General features: G+C 35.5%; 1 protein-coding gene across 1 annotated transcript in view; it reads left to right on the forward strand.

The window, feature by feature from the left end:
• Positions 1 to 3,974: 3,974 nt before the first annotated feature.
• Positions 3,975 to 19,164, forward strand: part of LOC128555160 (uncharacterized) — a 30,014-nt gene continuing 14,824 nt past the window's right edge. Inside the window, exons 1-2 of the mRNA XM_053536719.1 lie at positions 3,975 to 4,058; positions 7,421 to 7,859. Of these exons, the coding sequence (XP_053392694.1) occupies positions 7,443 to 7,859 (417 nt within the window). The 5' untranslated portion in view covers positions 3,975 to 4,058; positions 7,421 to 7,442. The remainder of the gene's footprint in view (positions 4,059 to 7,420; positions 7,860 to 19,164) is intronic.

Here is a 19,164-nt window from a genome sequence, read left to right on the forward strand (position 1 = left end):
ACATTTTCACAAAAAACTGCAAAACTGCACGTTTTATGCTTTAAACATGCTCAGTGATGTTAGAAATCAATTTACTGATACTCTAAAGGTATAAACCCTTGTTTGTATTCATTTTTTGACACAAAAATAATTTCTGAAAAGTCTCCCTTAATAAATATATATATATATATATATATATATATATATATATATATATATATATATATATATATATATATATATATATATATATATATATATATATATATATATATTATATATATAAAATCCGACCAACCTACCCTTAAATCCAATGTTTTGATAAAAAATGTTTGCCTGTGTATTTTGGTATGACTACATGATTAACATACTAGAAAGTACTATAAAATGCACTGTTTCGATATTATAACCTTTACTTCATATTTTCATATGTAATATTGAAAGTAGCGTTTTTCTAACTATTCAATTATGTGTAATCTCTATTTGGACAGCAGCATTATTTGTTTTTAACATAAAATTAAAAGCCTCATGGAGTTTTAAAGCATTCTAAATTTTCAAGTTACCTAAAATTCAATGGTCGTTTTACACACCACTTACATGGTGACGGTATCCTAAGCGTACAAGAAATAACCATTATCGTCAGATGTCACTAAAGTAAGTTTTTACAGATTATATGATTGACATTAATTAATGTTGTATGGTTCCGATGATGCCACTATCTTTTATGGTCTCCTCTATGATATGGTACCGTCCTAAGTGCTCTATGGTTACCATAGTACCATGATAAATAAGACAGTGATTTGTGAATAAAACACAGAGTAGCAGAATGATACCAATTAGCTGGATATGTAAGGCAGATCACTACAAAATCAAATGTAAGCCTCCGCTGGTCTATCACAAGTAGTCCAAATATAAAAAGTGCTAATCTTTCTTTCTTTTCCTCGCGCCCTTTCTCAATAAACATCGTGTTTTCTTTAACTCTACGGCGTTTCGGTATGTATCACTTAGCATTCTGTTGAGCCCCATGTGGTTCTGGGACAATCTGTGTATGAAATTAATTAGAACCACTGCCTTACCCTTGCATGATCGTAAAAGGCGACTAATAGGGTCTTAACACTTGGTTTTGCTGTAACTCTGTGATTCCAGCAGGTATGCAAATTTTGATTCCATACCTCATGTTTTTATTTCGATGTAAATGTGATGTGAAACCAAAATTTGTAGCCCTGTTTGGTGCCATATAACCTATACTGTGTTGGTGCGCCGTAAAACCCAAATAAATAAATAGCATTCTGTCGAAATCGGCATGTTTCTATCGCACGCTATGAATAAATGGCGGCGTACGAATCTAATGTTTTGAAATGAGAAATTGAAAGAAGCGAAAAGGATCAAATTTAGCGGGTTGTATTTAACGAACTGTAGTTTTCATACATAAAAGTTAACATCCCCTTTCCTTTTTGATTTTCTAAAGTAGCGATATATTTCTTTATGGGAATATAAGTATCTGAAAATCTGATATGCTAGAAAATGTCGAGTAGATTTTATATGAAATAAAGAACAGCGGGACTTAGTGGTGTTCAGCCTATTGGAGTATTCCTTGTTTTTCGCGGCCATCTTACGTAACGACACAGAACACAGACATATGTAGTGTCCGATTGTTCCATTGTATTTGTAGTTATAACCATATTCATACAAAAAAAACCAACAAAAAAACAAAAAGACAAAAAAAAAACCAACAAAAAAAAAAAAAAAAAAAAAAAAAAAAACAGAATCAATATAGGGATAACGCATGTTTTTTCGTGTTATAACATCTGCAGAATCCCGAGGGAATGGTTGGTACCCGAGCCCGTTAGTAACATTTCCCGAGGGATGTTACAACACGAAAAGAACATGCGCTAACGCTATTCTAGCACAAAACGCGTAAAAATCAAGTAAATAAATATATATTCTTCAACGTCATTAAATTTCCATGAAATGCGCGGTAAAGTCTACGTTGTTTTGTCACGTTGACGTCATTTCATTTTGAATTATCCGTTTTGGGGCCATAATGCGTTTACGCTCTGCCACGGAACGCGCATATATAAAAAGGTGTTATAACAGTACGTGAGCGCGAGAATCTCTCTGTTAACACACGTTTTCTCTTCTGTTAAAACACCCCCGAAAAGTGACAAGAACAGCAGTTTTATGCTAGAATTCTTGATCTTTGGTACCGACATCGTACATTATGTTTTTCAAAAACCAATTACAGGTATGAGACGAAAGCTTTCTTTATAAATCTTTTGTAGAGGGCGCTCAAATTCTTTGAAATCAAACGAGGAAGTTAAAACGGCCCTCTGGCGGAGGTGTGTAGAGGTAATATACTGTTTAGATTCATTTTTTCTATATTATAGAGTTGTGTATGAAGGATATAAAATTATGACAGACTTTGTAATTTTTTCACTGTGATTTCATTGCCCGTTTATGGATTTGTATGACATTATATTTCATACACATATAACATTTTTGTTGAAATTTACAGAGAGATCAGATAAGTTAGTCAGCCGTCTAACTTATGATCTATACATTTAATAATCGTGTAATAGATTTATAATGTTTACTGTTATCTTTCTCACCTGTAAGGACTATTGAATTCAAAGCAATATAAGCACGAGTTCGATCTAAATTCGAAATTTCGCAGTTTCAATTTTTGCTCATTTTTGATCGTTTTGTAAAGTGAGATTCTCTTGTCATCAAAACATAAAGTAATATTTGTTTTTATTTAAAGAGAAGTAACTTTTCTCCTCACCAGTATAGCTTCATAAAACTTAATACTCATAGCTACATTTTAATCAGATGATATGCAACAATCAATCTACATATTAAAGAAACAGAACTTTAAGCTTAAAGAAAGGAAAGGTGAAATTTTTTTGTTAACTAAACTTTAATACCTAAAACAAAAATATTATATATTTGAACTTAAAATTTACGAAAACATAATACGTCTTTGTTTTCCTTGTTACATCCGTATAGGTAGCTATTTTGTCTTTATATGTCTAAATATTTAATTATCATTAAAAAGAAAAAGTAACTTCGAAAGATGTAGGAAAGATTTGTTTAAGTTTTTCCTTCACTTTTGTACACCAGTATTTTAGGGAGTTTATGATACAAAGTGCAAATTGTAGTAAATCATTTAGTGCAATTATTCTAAATAGAATGTCGCCGCTAAATACTTTGTTTTCTTAACATTCCTTTGATTTCAGCCGCAAGTATATTTCGTTCGTGGGTTTTGTAGAATAATTTTCTTTTGTATGTCTGATTACAAAAAGCAATTTGATGAAATTTGAAACTGTTCTTATTCATATTTTTACATATCTTTTTATTCATGCTCAAACGTAATTTGACACAATTATTGACATTAGATATTGTAATCTATGTCTGCATTTTGGGCTCTGTACTAATTTACTATTTGTCTAACCGAACTTGATATGTTACGTTTTGGAAAGAAATAAAAATGAGATCTTGTACATGAACTTGAGCATTAAAATAATAACAAAAAATATACAACGTAGATACAATTTCTTACTTAAGGGCAGAATGAATTAACTTAAGTTGGTATTTTCATATTGTTTTGTCACTTAAGGTTGTAAAAAATATCTATTTACTATGTGCATTTATCATCTGACTTGTTACATAAATGCCGGTCAATAGTTTATGCTAATGGCCGGTCTATAGTACTACACAAAATTTTGCTAGGGTGTCAGAATTTAAAGAAATATGAAAAATTATGTTTGATGTTAATTAGTTAAAAGCACTCATTGAATGGCTTGCCGGTCAGTATTCAAAAATATTGCCCGGGGTCCGAAATGACTTCAGAAACTGTACTAATGCTAGACTGTATCCATACTAAAGCTCATTATGATGACTGTTGAAATGTTTGAATGTACAATAAGAAGGGCAGCTCTTGCGAAATTAAAAGTAAAGTGGTTAAACAGTAATTAAAGTAAATGTCAATATTCCAGATTGCATGAGAAGTCTTGCATACCGTTCAGCGGTGAAGAAACAGCACCGAAAAACAAACTCAATGACTTAGCTTTTTGCACTAAGTGAGTATTTTCCTCACATATTATAGATTTTACAAATGATTTTTATAAGGTATTATATGCATGTTAATTATTAAATGATATTAATACAGATGTTGGGTCAATTTACACATGAAATTTTAAACTTCGTCGTTGATCGAAGAAAAAAGTTTAAAAGTCTTATTGTTTACAATATACTTGTAAATCTATAACTTATGGACATGGTATTATGCTCATAGCTTTGTTAATTTGTTCATTTAAGTCCACTCAAAACATGAAGTTTTCCTTGTATCTAATCAGGTAACCAAGGTGTTTCCAGCGTTAATATAGACAAATTTAACTCGAAAATATTTTGTTCTTTTTGTGTTATTGGGTGACGAATTAGTCTAAAATAAGCAAAACATTGTGACAAAACTTATAAATATGAAACATTAACACAGTTATTGCATATTTCTGTATTTTTTTTACAAGTTTAATCGTGGAGATTTATAATATCAATAATGTCGTATTTTGAAATACTATATTGAATCTTTATATATGGCACATTGTATGAATCTATTCTTGTTTTCTTGTTCACTTTTATACATTAACAAAGTGTGCTAGATAATTGGTTCATTGAATTCGATCTGACATTTGAATTGTCGGTTGTTTACTGTAGTCAGTTCGTTTCCTGTCATCAATTTCGTTTCTGCTCACTAAAGTAAGAATAATTTGATCCATTCTCAAACTTGACAGATACATTGCTCATCAGCAGTGCCTTTCAATATCTTAGGTAACCCTTAACCATGGCAAGTATATTGCCCTCGGGAAGTGCATGACTACTACTGATTTTGAGGTTAGTTTGACAAAAGTCAAGGTCACAGTGACTGTTAGTGCAAGTGCATGACTACTACTGATTTTGAGGTTAGTTTGACAAAAGTCAAGGTCACAGTGACTGTTAGTGTAAACAACTTTTCCGATCAATTTCTTGAGAAACCTCAACCTTCGAACTTCAAACATGGCAGCCATATTACTCATGGGCAGTGCATGACTTTTTATCATTTTGAGGTCAGCAGGTCAAGGTCAAGGTTACTGTGACTGTTAATACAAAAAACCGTTTCTTCACAATACTTTGAGAATTCTTTGACCTACTACCCTCAAAATCAGAAGGTACATTGCACTTGTGCAGTACATAGTGACGGTAGGTATAAAAAGAACATTTACCATGGACACCACTTTGCTGTGAGGTTTCTGGTGCTGATTATCAATCTGTCTGTTTCTGATTTAGTTTCCGCTAAATAATTTCAGAATGTTCGACACATGTTTCCCAAAGTCGAGAGACACATTGCTCAAGGCGTAGGTTGTTGCACACAGTGGTGATCTTGTTCATTGTATAAAATATTCGGGAGGAAGATCTAACTAGTAAGTGTGTTTCATCCATGAAACTGTCTATTATTCAAGAGTGTGTAGGTAAGCTCAAGTAGTGGCTGAAAATCTCGGTAGTAAATGTTTTCACCAGGCTATTGTCTTGATTATTCACCTTTGTAGGTAAACTCAAACCAGGGATGAAGATTCTGTGTTTACTTCCTACTTGGACGACATGAATTTGACTGTCGGCTTTCCTGTTCGATTTTTGTCCTTGCTCTTTTTCTGAATAGTCCTTTATCTACCTTTCATTGTTTCTATATATTTCGGACTTGTACATTAGACCATACATATTGATGATTGTCGGGGAAATAACCGCACTGATAGTATATGTTTTGTTACACAAATATATTGAATGACCCGCCAATAGTGATTGTAGGCTTTGGTAGATCTTGTCACAATGGTTGTTTCAAGAAATCGGGCAAATCATAGAACTTCGTGTAATGTTTTAGCTGCTATAAGTTTACGTTTGCATGTCTCTGTCCAGTTTTAGTAAAAATTCATCTAGATTTAAAACGTATGACCTCTATAGATATTTATATCCAAATAAGAGAGAAAGCATGGACAATTCTTTGAAAACGTATAGGGAAGGTCCTGTTACAGTAATATAGAAAATAGTTTGTTTCTATCTTTTTACTTTATGTACATTTATAACAGATTAATTTTCTTATTATCTTGATTTGTTTTCATTGTTTGAATGTGTCAGTCATTATACTACGAAAGAAGTTTACTATCTCTCGTTACAATAAGTTTGCAGAAATCGTAATTTCGTACGAGCTTTAATGGAAATTTGAAAGAGAAACAGTCATGATGATAGTCATGTATCTTTTTCAAATTCCATGTTAATTTGTATAGATAATGACTTGTCACAATACTATCGTATGTGTATCTAATTTTCTTCTAAAGTTTGACAGATCAACTAGTTTTAAATGATTCTTCTACACAATGATATAGAAATATTACACAACGCGAAAGTGGTTGTTTGTGCCTTGGACGAGTGATATCATTCCTGACGTCATGTTAGAGTGTCGTCGCGATAATAAATACGTTAACGTCGATATTTTAGGTGGTCAACTAATTCAGACAAGCAAGTAATCTTTATTGTGTTTACAAATGGCATACATGATAAACTATTCATTTAACGGCGAGTTCCTTACGTACTCCTATACTAAGATTGACAATCGCGCTACGCCCTCCGTACGCAAAGTTAGCTTTAGTCGTGCTAATAACCTCGTAATGAACGTGATTACCGTTTAATACGTTTATATTACAGTCCTTTTACTTAAAAATACGGGGAATTCTGTTGCAGAGTGGTTAAGATCACTGACCTCAAATCACTTGCTCCTCACCGGTGTGCGTTCGAGCCTCACTCGGGGCGTTGAATTGTTCATGTGAGGAATCCATCCAGCAGGCTAAAGGAGGTTGGTGGATCTACCAAGCCGCCCGCCCGTGATAAAGTAATGCACGGAGGGGGGCCTTGGGTCTTCCTCCATCAAAGCTGGAAAGTCGCCAAATGACCTATAATTGTGTCGATGCGACGTTAAACCCAGCAAAAACAAAAACAAAACTTGAATATTTGAGACGGAAGTTTTGTTTCGATATCAATAAAGTCTTAGATTTATCGCAGTATAATACAGTTGTATTTATATATCATTTGACTGTGCATTCAGGCTCTGTTAATGTCTGTTTTATAAATGTTGGTCGCATATAGAGACACATTATTTTCCACAACGTCTTTGATCTGCATTTGTATTTGAGAGATATTACTAAACTTGATTTGAAACAAAAAATGAAATTATCGAGGACCACTGGTGAAAATCATCTCGGTACTGATGTTTTTACGGCATTTTTTGTACGATATTGTAATAACATTGTATGTTTTTGAATCTGGTATGTTTATCATCATGGGCAGCCTGTTCTTTTTATCTAGCAACTAAAAAAACTGTTTAAACATTTAAAACGATCTTATATAATATTTTCAGGCAGTGGTTGCAGTTTTTCAGGATGGAAATACTCACTACTGCCTCCGTCCCAGTCGACAGGCGAAAATACTCGTATAGATACTACAGTTTGATAACCGATGTTGGTGGTTATATATGTAGATCTATCCTTTATTACCATGTAGGCGGACTTCCCGAATTTCTAACTAGATCGAAGACCGATATTGAAGATTTTTATTTCAAAAGAAACGGTAAACCAAAGATACTCAATCAGTCACAGCTTGACGTCTTGTTTCCGGATGGAAAGGCGGCTTCAACAGCAGAAAAGTTTGACCTCACCTTGGTTTTATTTTTGCTGAGTACATATACATTTCGTGATCGAGTATCAAATGCTTTGTGGAAGAAGGAGCTTCACGAAATTGACCGTCTAGACAACACTCCAATAGCTTATTTGGCAAGGATAAAGTGCTATCGAAATAAGGTACTTCATATATCATATATGAAAATAATTATACATATAGACATACTCGTATTATGCAAATATAACGTAACACGTAACAGTAACAATACAATTTATTATTATTTAGGTTATTTAACATTGTTCTGTACAATACGGTGATATATTTGGACAAGTATCCAGCTGAGAAAACCATATTGGACGAGCCGCTAGGCGAGTTCAATATGGTTTTCTCAGCTGGGTACGAGTCCAAATATATCTCGTATTGTACAGTACAATGTTAAATAACCTTTTTATTCTATATCTATTTTATCTTACTATAATAATAGTTTAAATTAAAAATGTTTCACTGAATATTGTATTCCTGTCTTGTCTATTTTTTCCCATCTTGGTATGAGTGCAAATATATATTATACAGAACAATGTTAGACCTTAAATAACCTTTTTATTCTATATTTATTTCACTTCATACGTAATATACGTAATTCATTGAATGTTGTTTTTTCTGCGTATCATCATTAAAAAAGTATATGGTGCAACCTCCCTACAACAGCCATTTGGCGATTTGGGTGGTAATAATACTTGGCTCAGATATTATGCCCACAAACATTGTCAGCAAGTTTGGTGAAGATCGGATGAAAACTGTTCGACTTAAAAGAGCGGACAAGGCTAAATTCCCCGTTTTTCGAGTAATTCAAGGACTATAATCAAAGAGTGCCTGGTACAATTTGGCTGGTTATCGAAATTGGCTGAGATGTAATGCCCACAAACATTCTCAGCAAGTTTGGTGAAGAGCCGACGAAATCTGAATTATAGAGCAGACATGTTTTGGATGCTGACCGCCCGTCCGCTGCCATTAATAATCTTCTCCATTTTGTTTCTAACCGTTAAACAAAAAAAAATGCTGAGGTAGCTATTCAGACAGTCAGGGCTGATACCAATTTCTAGGTTTCGTCCGGAACGGCTTCTTTTAGCGACTTTTCAAATATTCCAACATCTGATGATCCTTTTTACTGTATTTTTAAGTTTTTTTTTATTATTAACGAACGTTTTAATATCTAAATCAGATAGCGTTGTTATCCCTTGAATCGTTTTTGTGTTCGTAAAAAAAAAAAACAAAACAAAAAAACAATTAAAATTAAATCCAGATTTGAAGACGCATAATCAAACTCTGTACACAGAGCTCCTACTTCATCCGATTTACATACGGAACATTTTCACGCGTTTCTGGCTTTATCGTATGTTTAACATGGGACTGTTGAACCGTCCAAATACAGAAAATACAGGATTTTTTGTACGCGCGTGCGTCCAAATACAGAAAATACAGGATTTTTGTACGCACGTGCATCCAAATACCGTAATATATTGTACGGTCTCGAGTTGCAAATGAACGTTCGCGATTGGATAGATAAAATAGGTATAGAATATTATATGGCAGTCAAAACACTCGGAAATATCAGAGTTTAATTATAAGCTGAAATGCTTACACCAAATTTTACATTGTCAAAATATGTGCGTGAAATTAGCCAGAGCAGCCAGAGTAGCCAGAGTAGCCAGAGTTCAGCCAGAGTTCGGCCAGAGCAGCCAGAGTTCAGCCAGAGTTCGGCCAGAGTTCAGCCAGAGTAGCCAGAGTTCAGCCAGAGTTTAACCAGAGTAGCCAGAGAAGTCAAAACTCTGGTTACTCTGGCTGGCCAGAGTAGCCAGAGTTCAGCCAGAGTAGCCAGAACTCTAGTTACTCTGGCTGGCCAGAGTAGCCAGAGTTCAGCCAGAGTAGCCAGAACTCTAGTTACCCTGGCTGGCCAGAGTAGCCAGAGTTCAGCCAGAGTAGCCAGAACTCTAGTTACCCTGGCTGGCCAGAGTAGCCAGAGTTCAGCAAGAAAAGAGTTTGTAGGATGTTAAAATGTTCTGGCTACTCTGGTCAGCCATAGTATCCAGAATAGCCCGAGTCACCTGGATTTTATTTGCTTTGGTTAGTCTGGCCAGAGTAGCCAGAGTTTCTATGATTTAAAGAGCAGGCAGAGTAACCTGGTTCACAAAACATTTTCCGTCTTAGCTGAATTTGATTATGAAACTTAATAATTATGTAATTTCTATCTAAATAGCATGTTTAAACTGAATTTCAAGTTAATTACTATTTTTAAGTGGCTATTTAGAGTAGCCAGAGTAGCTAGAAATCTGGTTAATCTAGAGTAGCCAGAGTAGCTAGAACCCTTGTTACTCAGGCTGGCCAGAGTAGCCAGAGTTCAGCCAAAGTTCAGCCATAGTAGGAAGAGTTTCTAGGATTTTAACATGTTCTGACTACTCTGGTCAGCCAGAGTATCCAGAGTAGCCCGAGTCACCAGGATTCCATTTGCTCTGGTTACTTTGGCTGGCCAGAGAAGCCAGAGTTTGTAAGATTTTAACATGTTTTTGCAAATCTGGTCAGCCAGAGTAGCCAGAGTAACCAGGTCCCATGTTCACAAAAGTTTTTCAGTCTTAGCTGGATTTGATTATGAAATTTAATGATTGAGCCGTGCCATAAGAAAATAAACATAGTGGCTTTGGGACCAGCATGGATCCAGACCAGGCTGCGCATACGTGCAGTTTTGTCAGCTTCCATGTTGTTTGCTTTTAAAGCGTATTGGACTTTGAGAAACTGTTAGCGAACAGTATGGATCCTAACGCTCAGGCTGGTCTGGATCCATTATGGTCTCAAACCCACTATGTTGGTTTTCTCATGGCACGACTCATATGTCATTTCTATCTAAATAGCATGTTCAGAACTGAATTTTAAGTTAATAACTATCTTCAAGTGGCTATTTAGAGTAGCCAGAGTAGCCAGGACTCTGGTCATTATAGCTGGCCATAGTTCAGCCAGTTTTTAGCCAGAGTAGCCAGAGTTCAGCCAGAGTAGCCAGTCCTGGTTACTCTGGCTGGCCAGAATATCCAGAGTTCAGCCAGAGTAGCCAGAAACCTGGTTGCTCTGGCTGGCCAGAGTGGCCGAGTAACCAGGATGTCAATTGCTCTGGCTACTTTGGTTAGGCAGAACAGCCAGAATTTCCGAAATGTCCATTGGTTCTAGCTACCTAGGCTAGCCCGAATAGCCAGAGAAAATACTGTAATACCTATTGCGAAATGACCCTTTTGGTTCTCTCAGGTTTGATTTTTGAGTGTTTTATATATATCAAGTGATTCAGAAAACGGACTTCAAAGAATTGTCTTATCTTTTAGACTGCAGCCAGAGTAACCAGACGTTCTAGGATTTTAATATGTTCTAGCTAGTCTGGTCAGCCAGAGTAGTCAGAGTGACCATGATTTCATTTGGTCTGGCTACTCTGGCTAGCCAGAACAGCCAGAATTTTCGAGATGGCCATTGGTACATGCTACCCTGCTAATCAGAAATAGCCAAAGAAAATACAGTAAAACCTGTTGCCAAAGTAGCCAGATTAATCAGAACTCTGGTTACTGTTGCTGACCAGGACAGTCTGTTTAATAATTTTCACATAGTCTGGCTACTCTGGCTGGCCAGAGTAACCAGGAATAACTGAAATGCGCACGGGTTCTGGTTACTCTGGCTGGTCAGAAAAGCCAGAGAAAATACAGACAAATATGTAAACTAGAGCCATTTTTAAAATGTATGACCCTTTTTCATAAAAATCATATTATACATGATTAGGCTGCACTAACTGTTGTATATAATTATAATGTAAATAAAAAGTTAGACCTGTTGCGTTTTGTGTGTGTGGTATATGAAGGCTGAAATTCACAAAGATTAAAGCGGACAGGTCTATATATTTATGGTAGATTGAAAGTCTTTAAAACACGCCTAAAAATATAAAATAACAACAACAACAACAACAAAGAAACTGTAAGACGGCATGATTTTCGAACAAAGTTAAGAGTAACACGAAACAGAAAATGACACTTTCCAAAAAAAAAAAGTAACAGGGTATATGCAAAGGCTGTTTGTTTATATATACTCAGCGTCACTGAAAAGTTACCACCATAATGACCCTTATATTTTAAAAATCGCACTGGACTGTGTTAAAGGTATAACACGACTACATTTTTGACGCAGCTGAGACGTCACTGGTGTAAAGATTTGTCAAATTCGATTAACTCCATTTGAGGCACGGGCTGCACTTGCAAAATGACTTTTTCCAGCAATGTTGACATGTACGAATTTTCTATCGCAAATCATTCATCGCACTTAAAAGTTAGTCGACAGACTAAAACGAATACGTCAAAAAACCCAGAATATCCTTGCTAAGAATGCCACGTTTAACTTTCATGTCGCGAAATTGCACGTCGTATATGCTGTACTCACCTGACAGTCATGAAATGGGTTAGGAGACATGATCAGACAGGGTCTATGAGTAATAAACTGCGCACAGGCCATGAAAAAGTGACGTCGATATTGTATAAAATAGTAAAGAGGTATATATTAGGTGGTAACTTTTCAGTGACGCCGAGTATACATTGTAAATAATGCTTAGGTATGTTTTCTTTTTCTATAATTGTAATTATACAAAAGTAGCCTGCAAGGTCTGTGGCAGAATATATCAGCATTGATATTTGATATTACAGCCCACATCTAATTTATTTTGAACTGGTAGGCGTCCAGGATTTTGGACGTTTTCAATCCACTACTTTTGAAAATATTTTAACAAAATATTAAATTGACTACTAAGATACAAAAACAAAATTTTGATATTCCTTCAAATTTCTTCAAAAATGACTTTAGTTTCAACGTACCTCAAATCGGGTTGTACAGTTTTCTATAAGCTTATACAATGCATTTCCAAATTCATTGTTCTCAGGACTCTTAATGTAAAACTAAGAAGCCGTAAAAACATTGCGAGTCCGGATATTCAAGGCTATACTATACTAGTAATATGCCTGTATCATGTCAAAAGGTATTTTTCGATACAAGTTCTTAGAATATCCTTTAACAGTTTATACAGGTCCTGGCAACTTATTTATCACACACGATGTCAACCATCCACACGATAGCTACATTTCGGTTGCCCATGGCTAAAACCAAGTTACTAATTGATATATTGCAAATACCATTTTGTATGATGTTGCACCTTTTTGAGAAACCTTGTTTAAATAATTCCGCCTCCATAGCTCAGTGACTAGAGCGTCTGTCATCTAATCCGACCGTCGCGAGTTTGAGCCCTGGCGGAAACGGACATATATGTGCCTGCCATGTTGGGGTCAAAATTACATCATGGCGAATAAAGGCTAAGCCCGGCACGGCACGACGATTAATGGAGCACATTTTTTTAAAATTTTTTGTCAATGTCCAGTTTTGAGCATGCCTTGAAAATAGCGTTGTCATACAAACTGTACAGATATTTCCCCATAAGTGCGAAGTTCCGTTTGGACAGTCGTGACTTTTTATCTAATACTAAATCGTGATGCACAATGGTACAATGACGAAAACGCGATGGCACGATGATGAAACAACGGTTGTGGTGAAAATGGTGAAAACACTGGCGCGATGGTGAAATGTCGATGTAATATCGCGTTTTCACCGTCGTGTTTTCGTCATTGTACCATCGTGTTTTCATCATCGTACCATCGCATTGTCACCATCCGGAGGTCATGCGCAGTGGTACAATACATGTTTCAGTAAAATACAAGCTTGATACAATCTCATTTTCACATTGCAATTTTACAGTTTTATTGAACAGAGCACTGAACATTTTGGAAAACAACAGAATCTAAATGGTAAATTTCTTCTCTCAAAATACATTTAGATACATTCATCTATTGTTGACAAAAAAAAATGTGTACGGGACTACGCATTTCTAACTGGAAGGCTATGGTACGATGGTGAAACCACGATGGTACGATGATGATAACGCGATGGCACGATGGTGAAACCACGATGGTACGGTGATGATAACGCGATGGCACGATGGTGAAAACGCGATGATATGATGGTGAAAACGCGATGGTACGATGTTGAAAACGCGATGGTACGATGATTGATACGCGATATTACATCGACATCGCAAAATCGCGATTGCAGCATCGTACCATCGCGTTTTTACAATCGTACCATCGTTGTTTCATCAATCGTGTCATCGCGCCATCGCGTTTTCGTCATCGTACCATCGTGCATTGCGGTTTAGTATTAAATAAAAAGTCACGATTGTCCAAACGGAACGCCGTACGTAACAGTGTGAAAATGGTGAAAAGTCAATTTACATTACTGAACAAAATTAAAAGGTAAGACTAAGTCAGATTAAATGATATTTAATAGTTACCATTATATATTGAGTGACCCTCATACACTACTGGTCCAGTGCCTAAATCCGGACAGTGCTTAATAATTCGGACACCATTATAAAACGCTTTACGATCGTGATTTTTTACTGGAATGAACATGATCGACGCAGACGAACGCTTTGATGACCAGTTGTCAACAACAGTGTGTGAATGTTAGTATTTCCCGAGAAAAATACCTTCAAATATCCGCACCGCTAAAAGTAAACATTGTGTGTTGCGGGGGATGACGTCATACAGCGCACGCCAGTTATTTGCACAGGTGGCAGTAACGTACCTAGGATACAGTATGGTTCCATGAGCCATATGCCCTTAAATTTACTACAATTACAATGTTTTCTTAGGAAAAGAATGACAAAAAGCCATTTTGAAAAAAAATTTGCTCCTGTGACAATGAGCCATGAGAAAGGTGATCAAGAACAGTTTGACATGTGCATTGCTTCCAGGTCCGTATTTTTTTTTTCAAACAATATTTCCTTATCAATTGTTGGCCGCCTTTTCGGCAAAAGATTAATCTTTCAGAAAAACCTTACTTCAAAACCCAGTTCCAAACCGTTTACGCATCACAAGCGAGCAACGGCATACGAAACGATAGCGATTTCTCCACCCGAATAAATCCCACACATTTTTCGCATCGAAGTCTCCCCCCTAAAACACATCAAGCTCACAGTGCGAGTTTAAAATAACGATATAACCGTTCATAACAGACTAAACACAAACTGACAAGACCGAAAACTAGGTTCAACCCTACTTTGTTACTTACAAATTCGCTATTTAACATTTTCACTTTCGGAAATTACCTTCGCCTGCCATGATTGCCGTTGACAAGACGGTGGTTGTAAAGAACGTTTTCATTGGCGGAGACAGTTTACGTATTTCAAACGTAGCGATAAAATCCAAAGAGTACCCGAATATAAACAAGCAGCGATGGCTCACGAGGATTATTTACCAAATTCAAATAAATAACAACTGGTAAGTAATTAAGTAGAAATGAACCTTATTTTTAGTCTTGTAAGCCTATATTTAGCCTATTCTGACTGCTTGCAGAGCTATTTTTAACTGACATGGTGTACTTGATTTGTTTTACGGGGGAGACTTCGGTGCGAAAAATGTGTGGGATTTATTCGGGTGGAGAAATCACTATCGTTTCGTATGCCGTTGCTCGCTCATGATGCGTAAACGGTTTGGAACTGGGTTTTGAAGTAAGGTTTTTCTGAAAGAATAATCTTTTGCCGAAAAGGCGGCCAACCATTGATAAGGAAATATTGCTTTGAAAAAAAATACGGACCTGGAAGCAGTGCACATGTCAAACTGTTCTTGATCACCTTTCTCATGGCTCATTGTCACAGGAGCAAAATATTTTTCAAAATGGCTTTTTGTCATTTTTTTCCTAAGAAAACATTATAATTGTAGTAAATTTAAGTGCATATGGCTCATGGATCCATACTGTATCCTAGGTACGTTACTGCCACCTGTGGTTATTTGAGGTGCGACGAGGTACTAATTTAATGAGAAAACAATAACTCCTGTTGCAGACAACTCTTTTTCCTAGTTGATCAAAACTTATGTAAAATATGTTTTACATTTCTGTACTACCCTCAGTATTTATATAAGAAATTTAACCGATTTCTGTTATATAATAATTAATTCAATAGAGAAGAAAATGCCAGCATTTTGCAGACAAGGGAAGCAATTCATAAGATAAAATCTACGCGGCATCATAATAGTGCATAGTTGTGTCAAAGAGTATAACGACATCAACAGAACTTGCATGTGTGTAAACATTAATTTTCGCTAAGATAGATTTTATTGCGTATTATATTACTGTTATATTTGGCAGTTATACATTAAATTAGAAACTTGTCCACATGATCACGTGATTAACAGGTAATAAAACTTCAATCGAACGGAGATGTCTGTATACAAAATTAACAGGACTGAATCTGACTGCTTTGTTGCAAACAGTCGTGTTCATTTTTATTTTTTGCAGCACTGATTCGTTGCATTTCATACCGAAATAGTGTCCGAATATTTAAGCACTCTGAAGGCGATTTTGACAGCTTTTACTGGCCCACTTCGGATGACATTTTTATGATGAAATCAGCAATATACGATTTTGTTGTTTTGCAAAGAGATTTATAAAGAACCTAAAATTATACATTTGAAATGCGATGCACGTGCGGTTTCAGAATGCAAAGTTATGGTCATAAAACCACCAAAAGTGTCCGGATTTAGGCACTGGACCAGTATACTTAAATTTTTTAGCTCTTGTCACTGTGTGAGGTTTTAAGATCAACTTTTGTCTTGTCTATCAGATTGAGTCAGGCTCTTTGACTGAACTCGGTACTTATTCCATTTTGTATTGTGAAACCTTAAAAATCTTCTCAAGTATCGCAAGACCCAGAGCTTAGGTATTTTGCAAGAAGCATTGGCAAGAACATCTCATAGTATTTTAATGTTACAAACTTTTTTCGATTAGTATAGATATCAAAGATTTTGCGCGGGGGAGGTCTCTAGTTATAGCTTTTTCTATATATAGATGGTGATACACAGTTTTCACGAATTTCACGAGTTTCACAGATATAAATGACTAAAGTGCAAAATTTCAGAATTCAGAATTCCAAGTCTTACTGGTTCACAAATTACTTTTAAACCATAACCGTCAATATCTGTTCACATCACAGAGACCTCCGTCCGTCAGTTATATCATTTTACAATTTTTTCTTTGTTTACATTTTTTTCACAGCTGCCATACCGGAAGCGGAAACTTTCGATTTCAAATCATGGACTTCGGGGTCATATTGGATCTGCCTTGGGGCTATAAGTTTCAAATAGAGTAATATTTAAATCCTATAAAAATAGTCTTATTTTCCTTTAGGCCCAGACTATATATATTTTGTATGTAGCATGGCCTAGTGAATGCCTCTCTTAAAATTGAGCAAATCATGTCCCCTGATATACAAATTGTGAATTTTTACTATGACTGTCATATCCCACAAAGTCCAGGTAAGCGATTCAGGACCACAAATGTCCTGTAGTTTATACTGATATCATAAACAATTTCAGTGAATTCCATATAACTTTGAGTGTAAAAATAAAGAATATATATTTGAAGGCTTCTTGTTTTGTATTTATTTAACTTCAGTGTTTGCCTTGAATTTGTACCAAATAAATTAACTTAAAGACATAACGATAATATAAAGAAATTGGAGAATAAATTTTTCATGCATGTTGACAACAACCAATTCCTGAAATTTGCATATTAAAGTTGTGGAAGTTGACGAAATGTTGACATGTGAACACATACACTTAAAGCGGCTTAATAACGGTATTTCATCTAAACCCTTGGAAAAAGGTAGGTACCTGTGGCATGAAATCAAAACGCAAAATGCCATTCAAAAATTGATTGTGGTCACCTTATGCCATCAGACAATCAACATTCCATGTTGTATTAACTCGGTATCACTTGTGTATGTGTATGAAACGATACTCACTGTGTTCGGATTAAACAGTTATAGGACTGCTAAATGATAAGACTATTCTTTGAAGTCCGTTTGATGAAACACTTGATACATGAAACACTAAAAAACCCTGAGGGTACAAAAAAAGGGTCATTTCGCAACATGTTAAAGCCTTAGAAACTCTGGCTACTCTGGCAGAAGTCCGTTTTATGAATCACTTGATATATAAAACACAAAAAAAAAACCAACCCTGAGAGAACCCAAATAGTCAACAATCTTCTCACACCTTTCCAATATAGCTTCCGTTCCAAACATAGCTGTGAGGCTCACCTATTATCCTTTAAAGAAGGAACTTTTGACAATATCCAATCTGAAAACAAACAGGTCTCATTGTAATGGATTTCTAGAAAACTTTCGACAAGATTCTCTATAAAATCGTGAAACTTTGTGTCGATAGAATCTCTCTATCCTGGATTCAATTTCCTTAGTAACCGTTCTCAATCTGTAGTAATTGAAGGCTCACACACTTTACCAGTTCTTTCAGGGGATTCCTCAAGGTTCAGTGTTGGGTCCTTGTCTCTTTCTTTATTTTATCAATGACCTTCCTGACTCTGTTAAAGGCAGAATACGCTTATTTGCTGATGACACTATCATATACCTCAACATAGACTCGTTAATAGACTCTTACAAAGTTCAAGATGATTTGACAAAATTAGAATAATGGGAACGTAACTGGCTTATGGAATTCAATCCTGATAAGTGCGAAGTAATAGGAATCTCAAAAAAAAAATCATCTTACCATATATATTACTTAATCAAGACCTAAAAACTACAGAAAATGCTTCATATCTTAGTGATGTCTTAACTTTGAAACACTTACTGAAATATTACATCTTCAAAAGCTAGTAACACTCTCAGATTTATACAAAAATGTGTACAATTTTATAACAATAATATTAAAGAAACTGCCTAAAAACATACGTTCGCCCACAATTAGAATACTGTAACACCATATTGCATCCATTGCAGAAAAAACTTAGTATATGAGATTATTATCGTTATTATAATTATTATTATTATTATTATTATTACTAATCCAAATTTGTTGAGCGCCCATTTAATATAAAATATACGTTCAAGGGCGCTTAACAATTAAACATGTGACATATCGCAGATATGTAGGTAAATCATAAAAACATGGCATATGCAATATTAAAACTGAAAGTGAATGATTTGATTAATGGTTATTTGTATAACATTAATCGGGATGCATGTATTCTTCTATGTTCTAGTGTCTGCCATTAAGTTTCAAACATTGATGTTACGCTGCTTTGGTATGAGTAGCCAGAACATGTTAAAATCCTAATAAAGTCGTGTTACTCTGGCTGAACTCTGGTTACTCTGGCCAGCCAGAGTAATCAGACTTCTGGCTACTCTGGCTGAACTCTGCCTACTCTTGCCAGCCAGAGTAACCAGAGTTCCGGCTTCTCTTGCTACTATAAATAGCTAACTGAAAATAGTTATTAACTTGAAATTCAGTTTTAAACATGCTATTTAGAAAGAAATAACATACTAAGTTTCAAGATCGAATT

This window comes from Mercenaria mercenaria, chromosome 2, assembly GCF_021730395.1.
Source record: "Mercenaria mercenaria strain notata chromosome 2, MADL_Memer_1, whole genome shotgun sequence".
NCBI classification, from domain to species: domain Eukaryota; kingdom Metazoa; phylum Mollusca; class Bivalvia; order Venerida; family Veneridae; genus Mercenaria; species Mercenaria mercenaria.